The sequence below is a fragment of the Salvelinus sp. IW2-2015 genome, unplaced genomic scaffold, assembly GCF_002910315.2.
Source record: "Salvelinus sp. IW2-2015 unplaced genomic scaffold, ASM291031v2 Un_scaffold809, whole genome shotgun sequence".
Lineage (NCBI taxonomy): Eukaryota > Metazoa > Chordata > Actinopteri > Salmoniformes > Salmonidae > Salvelinus > Salvelinus sp. IW2-2015.
This window is the reverse complement of record NW_019942619.1, coordinates 129,900-139,567: the sequence shown is the minus strand read 5'-3', so window position 1 is coordinate 139,567 and position 9,668 is coordinate 129,900. Positions and strand designations below refer to the sequence as shown.

The window sequence follows — 9,668 nt, the reverse complement described above, 5'->3', positions numbered from 1 at the left end:
TTTACACGCTTCAGCACTCGCCAGTCCCGTTCTGTGAGCTTGTGTGGCCTACCACTTTGCGGCTGAGCCGTTGTTGTTTCTAGACGCTTCCACTTCACAATAACAGCACTTACAGTTGACCAGGGCACAGCCATGCTGTGTGAACTGACTTGTTGGAAAGGTGGCATCCTATGATGGTGCCACGTTGAAAGTCACTTCAGTAAGGCCATTCTACTGCCAATATTTGTCTATGGAGTTGCATGGCTGTGTGCTCACTTTTATACACCTGTCAGCAACGGGTGTGGCTAAAATAGCCGAATCCACTAATTTGAAGGGGTGTCCACATACTTCTGTATTTATAGTGTATAATCAAACACTCTGTGGTAAACAAAGCTTCTGGCAGTTTCTGAAGCCAATGTGCCATGTTGAATATATTTTCTTCCAATGAATTTCGCTCTAGCATTTGAACAGTTTTGGTTATAAGCTATTATGACCCCATTTCTGAAACCTAAGACTCTCTTGAGCATGGATGTGCTTTCTGTTCCCCTCTGATGATCACAGGCCGTGTTAGAAGGGAGTGTCAAAAAAAAACGCAATTCGGCCCTAATAAGAATATAATTTGCCCTCAGAAAACCCTCAATTCGTCGGGGCATGGACTCTACAAGGTGTCGAATGCGTTCCACAGTGATGCTGGCCCATGTTGACTCCAATGCTTCCCACAGTTTTGTCAAGTTGGCTGGATGTCCTTGGGTTGTGGACCATTCTTGATACACACGGCAGGGAAACTGTTGTGTGAAAAACCCAGCAGCGTTGCAGTTCTTGACACAAACCGGTGCACCTAGCACCTACCTATTCTAAGGCAATTAAATATTTTTGTGTTGCCCATTCAGCCTCTGAATGGCACACATACACAATCCATGAACTTCTGTTATGAGTGTGGGAACTTACTGCCTCTACCAAGCTGCAGGAGACAGTCTTCTGTTCCTGCTGTGAGGAATGGAAGAGGAAAGAGAGGAAGAATGCATCAAAGAGAATGAGGAAAGAGGTTGAGGTTGAGGCAGAGGTTGAGGTTGAATTTCATGACGAGTGATTTCTGGGGTAGTGTTAAGTGCGGAGGTGGAGGCATTGAAGTTGAAGATTCCCAGTGTTTGTGACGCCTGCCATTTGGTGCGACGCAGACCTGGTAGTGAGCGTGGGGAAGTGAAGGAGTCACTGTCAGTCTTTAGACAACGAAGTCATGTTAGGATATATTAAGTTATCCTGTTAGTTTTTGTGCCGAACCCACTGCAGTGTTTCAGGTTCCACCTGTATGGTCATTTTGCAGTAGTGTGTAGGATGGACATTCCAAGATGTGATAGTGTGCAGGAGGGCATGGGACAGATGAATGTGAGGTTTTGGTGGAAAAAGTTGTGTGTGTCAACTGTAGGAGTGCCCATGTAGCTGGGGATGGGAAGTGTGCGTTGTGAGAGAGGCAGGTTGAGGTGGTCAGAGTAGTACAGAAGTTGTCATATGCTAAGGGAGTGAAGAAAATACAGGAGGATGGGTTAAGGGTGAGGGATCCTGAGAGGATGACCTTGAATAGTAGATCTGTGTAGCACAGAGGGATAGGTCAACAAGTGATATATGCTTCAGTAAGGTTGTATTCTGGGTGTTCATACAGTGCATTCGGAAAATATTCAGACCGCTTGACTTTTTCCACATTTTGTTACGTTACAGTCTTATTCTAAAATGTATTAAATTGTTTTTTTCCCTCAATATCCCATAATGACAAAGCATAAYCAGGTCTTTATAAATTTTTTAAAATGTATTAAAAATTCATACAAAATAATATCACATTTACATAAGTATTCAGACCCTTTACTTTGTCGAAGCACCTTAGGCAGCGATTACAGCCTCGAGTTTTCTTGTGTATGACGCTACAAGCTTGGCACACCTGTATTTGGGGAGTTTCTCCCTTCTCTGCATATCCTCTCAAGTTCTCTCAACTTGGATGGGGAGCGTCGCTGCACAGCCATTTTCAAGTCTCTCCAGAGATGTTCGAATGGGTTCAAGTCCGGGCTCTGGCTGGGCCACTCAAGGACATTCAGAGACTTGTCCCGAAGCCACTCCTGTGTTGTCTTGGCTGTGTGCTTTGGGTCGTTGTCCTGTTGGAAGGTGAACCTTCGCCCAGTCTGAGGTCCTGAGCGCTCTGGAACAGGTTTTCATCAAGGATCTCTCTGTACTTTGCTCTGTTCATCTTTCCCTTGATCCTGACTAGTCTCCCAGTCCCTGCTGCTGAAAAACCTCTCCACAGCATGATGCTGCCCCCACCATCCTTCAACATAGGGATGGTGCCAGGTTTCCTCCATACGTGACGCTTGGCATTCAGGCCAAAGAGTTCAATCTTGGTTTCATCAGACCAGAGAATCTTGTTTCTCATGGGCTGAGAGTCAGTGGAGGCAGTGGATGCAGTGGAGGCTGGTGAGGGGAGCTATAGGGGGACAGGCTCATTGTAATTGCTGAAATGGAACTAAGTGAAACGTGGTTTCCATATGTTTGCTGTGTTTGATAACGTTCCATTTATTCCTCCTATAGCTCCTCCCACCAGCCTCCTCTGTTTAGGTGGTAGGGTAAAAATATATATATTTCATTGTGTGGATCAAAATATAATGGATTTATACCCCAGTCTAGTTGGTGGCGGTAATGCAACATACATTGGATGCRGTTAAACCTCACCGAAGAAGAAGGTTTGAGTCCAGTGGTAGCAAAGATATTTCTAACTAACCCAAGAAAGTTAATCTGTGTTGTTTACAGTGGAAGCAAATGAAGCATAGTGGGCAGAACAAGCAAGGAGGTGTGTAAAGCGAAACACGAACTATCAAGATCCTATTGGCGCGTGGTAGCATGTATTTGCATATTTCCATTAAGGAACGCCTCCTCTGTGAAGTGCGTGTGTACACAAACTCATTTCGACCGTGCACTCCTTCTAAACAAAGCTATTTTAAAAAATKATTTGGGAAAAAGTGTAAAGTATTTCAACCTTAGTGCACTGTGTTCGTAACACATTTTAGTTTTGGGAACAGAAAAATGTATTGAGATCAGATGTTTCATCGATGAGAAAATTAGCAGAACGTTTGACCAGTTTAGCCTACTTCCATCCTTTCCAACGACCCGCGACTGGACTTCCTCTCACTACCATGTTTGGTGGTGCAAAAAAAAATCTTAACAGAGGCTTCAGATTTATGGCCCTTGTGAGGTGTCTGGGTTACCCCTTCAGTATGTGGTGCTGATGGTAGTTTCAACATCCAAGGAGGCGGGGCAAGGAATGGAACAGCGGAAGATTCAAAATGGACATGGCGGCGGAAAAAGAACCCAACGAAAACAAAAGGTAGGCATATCATCAAACAATTGTGACCGCCAAACAGTTTGCACTGTGCGTGATAACATAATTACACTCATTATGTGGACATGACTGTTGCTATCGCTCAGATACGCCTAATGTTACTCAACCAGCTGGAGAGCTAGATTTTAATAGCAACTAGCTAGCTAACTTCCCTAGCCATTGTAACTACGTTCGTTACCAACCAGATACATACTTGATCGTTATAATGGGTTTGTAAATTGGTATTTCCAAGACTTAGTTGATTGTTGGCTCTTTAACAAAGCGGGTCTGAACATTCTTTTTAGGTAACACTAAGTAGTTAATTAGCTACTAAACAATAACAACCATACTATTTGTCTCCACTCTCTCCCCTCCCACCCCGGGTGGACCGTGTGCAGTGTAGTGAACTCTCAGGACCCTGCACCCCAGCCGGTCATCTTCAACCCAGAATTCTTTGTGGAGCGTCTGAAACATGAGCGTCCCCAGGTGTTCACAGAGCTGGTCCTCAGTAACATCACCAGGCTCATAGACCTGCCAGGGGATGAGTTTGCCCAGCTCACAGGAGAGGCAGACCCCAGACTGCCCACAGCACACATAGGCTTCCTACGCTCTCTCAACTTCCTCAAACGCAAAGGTGAATTTACCGTAATGTTGTGTACTCCACACACACACACACACACACACACACACTGAGGTCTTTGTGTGGTTTGCAGTCTGTGCATTTCAAATGTCCTGTTTTGTCCATTCACTACAAACCTTTTTTGTGGTGATTTCCAGATAAAGGGGTGGTGTTTGGTGCCCCTCTGACGGAGGAGGGCATAGCACAGATCCACCAGCTGATTGAATACCTCAGCAAGAGTGAGTTCTACAGTTATCCCATCTTTACAAGCTCACCTTTCAGCCGGCATCTAGAAAGAAACATATCATTTGCTTTCTCAACGTTTTGTAGAAGTGTTCTAATTTGACCAGTTCATGTCCTATTTCTGTCCTCAAAATCCTGGCTGGAGCACCTAATAGGCGTTCTGTGCGTTAGTTTCTTTCCCAGTCTGTCTAGTGTTAATATCTAGTCTTTAAGTCTGAGCGCTGAATGAGTGAGTAGGTATGAGCTCATGGTCTATTTCCTGCTCTAGTGATGTCATCGTCTGAAAGTGGACACTGGGATAGAGCAGGGGAGTCAATAATTAATCTGAAAACACTTTACTCTCTCCTTTTTTCTGGTTCTGTCTGTTCTCTCTATTTTGCATTTCTCTGTTTGCCTCCCCATTCACTCGCCACTGCTTTTCTCACTCTCATACACCTAATTATCTCTTCCCCTTCTCTCTATCCATCTGTAATCCCTCTCTCTCAGACCTCCATGTGGAGGGGTTGTTCCGTGTGCCAGGCCACAGCCTGCGGCAGGCGGCCCTGCGAGAGATGTTGAACGCTGGGACAGAGATAGACCTGGAGACTGGGGACTTCCATCCTAATGATGCTGCCACCCTGCTTAAAGCTTTCCTAGGAGAGCTGCCTGAACCCCTACTCACACACAGACACTACCACGCCTATCTGAAGATAGCAGGTAACAGACACGACAAGCCATATAACCTAAATATACACGGAGTACACCCCCTCCCCTTGCCCTCAGAACAGCCTTAATTTGTTTGGGCAAGGACTCTACAAGGTGTCGAAAGCATTCCACAGGAATGGGCCAATGTTGACTCCAATGCTTCTCACGGTTGTTTCAAGTTGGCTGGGTGTCCTTTGGGTGGGGGACCATTCTTGATAAACACAGGAAACTGTTGAGAGTGGAAAAACCAAGCTGCGTTGCAGTTCTTCACACAAACCGGTGTGTCTGGTACCTACTACCATACCCAGTTCAAAGGCACTTAAATCTTTTGTCTTGCCCATTTACCCTCTGAATGGCACACATGCACAATCCATGTCTCAATGTTTAAAAATCTTCTTTAACCTGTCTCCTCCTCTTCATCTACACTGATTTGAAGTGGATTTAACAAGTGACATCAATAAGGGGTCATAGCTTTCACCTGGTCACCTGTCATGGAAAGAGCAGGTGTCCTTAATGTTTTGTATGCTCAGTGTAAGTGTAACAGTATAACTTTAGTACGTCCCCTCGCCCCAACACGGGCGCGAACCAGGGACCCTCTGCACACATCAACAACGGTCACCCACGAAGCATCGTTACCCATCGCTCCACAAAAGCCGCGGCCCTTGCAGAGCAAGGGGCAACACTACATCTAGGTTTCAGAGCAAGTGACGTAACTGATTGAAACGCTACTAGCGCGTACCCGCTAACTAGCTAGCCATTTCACATCCGTTACACTCACCCCCCTTTCAACCTCCTCCTTTTCCGCAGCAACCAGTGATCCGGGTCAACAGCATCAATGTAACAGTATAACTTTAGTACGTCGCCCCGACACGGGCGCGAACCAGGGACCRTCTGCACACATCAACAACGGTCGCCCACGAAGCGTCGTTACCCATCGCTCCACAAAYGCCGCGGCCCTTGCAGAGCAAGGMGCAACACTACATCTAGGTTTCAGAGCAAGTGACGTAACTGATTGAAACGCTACTAGCGCGTACKCGCTAACTAGCTAGCCATTTCACATCCGTTACATAAGTGTTAAATTTAAAACWATTTGTGGATGTAAGTCTGCCAAATATCCATATTATCTTCATAACTATTGGTTATCTCCAGAGCTGACCCAGTTTGATGAGAAGGGGAACAAGACTTCAGTACCGGATAAGGAGCGTCAGATCGAGGCCTTCCAGCTGCTGTTCATGCTGCTGCCTCCAGCCAACCACAGTCTGCTCAAACTGCTCTTGGACCTGCTCTACCACACCGCTCGCAACCAGCACAACAACAAGATGTCTGCCATCAACCTGGCCACCATGGTGGCTCCACACATCATCTGGCCCAAACACGTACGTCTAGTTCAAACCAAAGTTTATTGGTTGCGTACACAGTTTAGCAGATGTTACTAGCTCTTAACAATGCGGTAAAATGTCAAACAAAACAATCCCTTTCTCTCTCCCTCCCCCTCACCATTCCTCTCTCCCATTAGTTGATTATTGTTGTCTTTACTCATTAGTATTGTGTGTCTTTTCCAGCTGCAAGCCAGTGACCTCCAGGGGAACATTAAGAAGCTAAACAACGCAGTGGCTTTCCTCATCAAGCACTCACAGAAACTCTTCAGGGTGAAAATTGACTGGCTAGCATTCATTCTCCAGTAGCCATTTGTAATCAATATCCCTATTCATTACCCTCCCCTCTGTCGCACTCAATCATCTGCTTTCTGGAACAATAACTGGCTGGGGATTTTCACCTGAGTCAATACTGTCTGTCTGCATCAGTCAATCATTTCACATGTCAATCACAGTTTGGTATAGTTTGGTCAACTGAAACCTGTGAGTTTAGTGTGTCTAAATAAGTCTTGTTTGTCTAAACAATGACAAAGGTGGTCATTTTGTGTGTTTTTACTCAAGGCTCCTGTGTATGTCAAAGAACACGCCCACATGCATTTTAAAGGATCAACCACCTCCCAGTTTACGGTGAGTACACTACAGAAACTCCCAGTTTACGGCGAGTACACTACAGAAACTCCCAGTTTACGGCGAGTACACTACAGAAACTCCCAGTTTACGGCGAGTACACTACAGAAACTCTGTCTAGTTGATTTCGATCACTATTTGACTGTGTCGGGCGACCTAAATCGATCATGTCTTCTATCAGGGAATATCTCAAACTCAGCGAAGACCTGTTATCAATTCACTCCTCTCCTCCCTACCAGGATGGCCTGGCTCTGTGTGGTGGGGGTGCTCACCCCTCCCCCTCTAAGAGGGCTGGTGAGGCTGTGACGTGTATAGACGGGACCACCAGCAGTAACACACACACTGAGCTGGCCCTCAGAGAGCTTTACCAACAGGTCAGCAGCATGCCTGAGTCTGCCAAGAAGAAGAAACTCATCAGACAGGTGGGACATACACACGCCTACACCTGTATTTGCGGAATGTGCAGAAATAATGAGTGTTTGTCCAAAAGGGTGGCAGGTAGCCTAGCGGTTAAGAGCGTTGGGCCAGTAACCGAGAGGTCGCTGGGTCAATTCCCTGAGCCGACTAGGTGAAAAATCTGCCAACGTGCCCTTGAGCAAGGCACTTAATTCTAATTGTTCCACGGTCGCCGTCAATAATGTCTGATCGCTGGCCGTGACCACACTCTCAGAAGGTTTCTCGGGAGTGGAATATGCAAAAAAAAACATATTTCACATGCATATAATACACACTTGTGAAATAGGACAAATGTAAGGACCCATCTAATTATTATCATCATTATTATTAAGACTTTCGCTGTTTTTGTGTGTGTTGTGTAGTTTGCTAAGCAGGTCCCTGGGACGCCATTGAGTGACCAACAGACACTGTACTCGAATAGGAAACATCGCCGCTCACGCTCCTTTGGAGGAATCAGGGTATCATCAATTATTTAAAATAATAGCTAAATGTTCTGTCAATCCCAGGAAGATGTTAGACAGGATGTGTGATTTTGAAAGCTATGTTTGTGTGTGTACCAGAGGAGAGCGTTAGGTACCCAGGGCCCGGTGGAGACGGCTAGCAGTAGCCTGGTGACTCCAGGATCCAGCAGCTCAGCAGACAGACAGGAGAAGGAGGACAGCAGCGTTGGATGGGTAAGTACTATACACCACTCCATAGCTGAGTCACTGTATGTGTGTGTAATAGGAGCGGTATAGTGAAGTGTTACTTTGTCTCAGGTTCAAACCAAACAAATGAAACTGTCTGTTTGCCTGGTGAGCAGCATGATTCACAGCTATAAACCTGTCACCAGTGGGTGACTGCGTCGTTCTCCCCATTACTAATATGATAATAATGGTAGAATATGGTCATAATATGGTAATTTAGAGTGACATATATATGCAACCCACAGCCCTGGTGAGCCAGTTAAACCATGACTACTGCGTTGTGGTATGGATGGAGTGTCTTACTGTTAGCTCACCAACCAGTGGCTAACCACAGGGCAAACTCCCTCCCTCAACTCTCCCCAATGGGGTTTATTTGAGGGACATTGTCGGATGGGTTTGGCGCCAAGGTTAAGTAGAACGGACATAACTCTGAAATACATTAGGTTGTTCTCTCTCTTTTCTCTCTCAGGATTCCTCGTCGCTTAAAAGGATGTGCTTCTCGCCAACGCAGGAGACGTCGGTCTAGCAGTCAGCTCATCTCATCCACAACTTTCTCCTCTCACTCTCAAAAACATTTCTCTAACTTGGTTTTAAAATGAATCTTTTAACTAACAGGGAGACGCCCTGAGATAGTTAAACAGTCAAGTCATTTACAAGCCAATAATGTGTTGTCTTAAAAGCAGTAGAACCATGCTTGGCCAGTGAATCATTTTTTGTTTCTTCCTTGTGTTGTTGTCTCTTTCCAAACAGAACATGTACACCTTGGTCATTCTGGTCAAGTAGGAGTTAGAATGACTAGAAAAACTAGTGAGAACCAAATTAAAACCCACATTTTTGTGGTTTGTGTTTTGAGTTAGTTACTACTGTGTAGACTAGAGCATGCCATGTGGACAAACATTGTCTCAGTTAGGTAGAAGTAAGCTGGATCTATAGGGAGTTTGCACTGGTTTGTAGTAAATTACAAAGGATGGTAAAATTCTGATTGACTACACGTTTAAGCTAAGCAAAGTGTTTTGAGTGCCTTAAAATTATATTAGCAAAGTAGTAAAGTTAATGTGTGATGCATTATATTGAATCTTTATTTAAGCCTGTAAGTCCCATTGAGATAGTTTAATGTATTACAGTTTGTGTAGCTGTGGAGGCAGTAGCATTGTCTAATATGTTCAGACTGAGCAGAGATGAGTGTGAAAGAAAGATGAGTGAGAGTAAAGTCTTGGAACATGGTATGTAGGGCTATGACTGGTTTTCCTGGTCTGGTCATGTGTTAAGGAAAACCTAGTAGACGTGAATGAGACCGTAGTAGCTAATGGTCTGCTGTTATTACAACTGGTGTGAACTCACTGTTGCTTTGTTTGGGAGTGTTGCTTTAGCCACGGTCTTAATCTGTCAACACTGTGATTATTATTTTCTCTATTTAAATACTTTTTTCATTTTTACTGTGTTTTGTATTTTTTACTTTTTCCTGAGACTACAGCCAAAATGTGTATTAATGGCCCCTTTTTTTTATCCGCTTATGTTTTATGCAATATCTATGTCCTTCTTTTTGATACTGTTACAGAAATGTTTTTCTATGCGATCTTTTACAATATTTGTTATTTAATATCAAATGTTTTTATCCATGGTATAGGCCTATCTGC

General features: G+C 44.7%; 1 protein-coding gene across 1 annotated transcript; it reads left to right on the top strand.

Moving 5' to 3' along the window:
• The first annotated feature begins 3,220 nt into the window (after positions 1–3,220).
• Positions 3,221–9,245, top strand: LOC112068972 (rho GTPase-activating protein 19). Its single transcript, XM_024136218.2, has 11 exons — positions 3,221–3,346; positions 3,739–3,974; positions 4,118–4,198; positions 4,689–4,898; positions 6,036–6,262; positions 6,449–6,535; positions 6,824–6,889; positions 7,129–7,311; positions 7,708–7,803; positions 7,906–8,019; positions 8,501–9,245. Exons 1-11 carry the CDS (start codon positions 3,306–3,308, stop codon positions 8,555–8,557), a joined length of 1,398 nt encoding a protein of 465 aa, XP_023991986.1. The 5' UTR covers positions 3,221–3,305; the 3' UTR covers positions 8,558–9,245.
• The last annotated feature ends 423 nt before the right edge of the window (positions 9,246–9,668 follow it).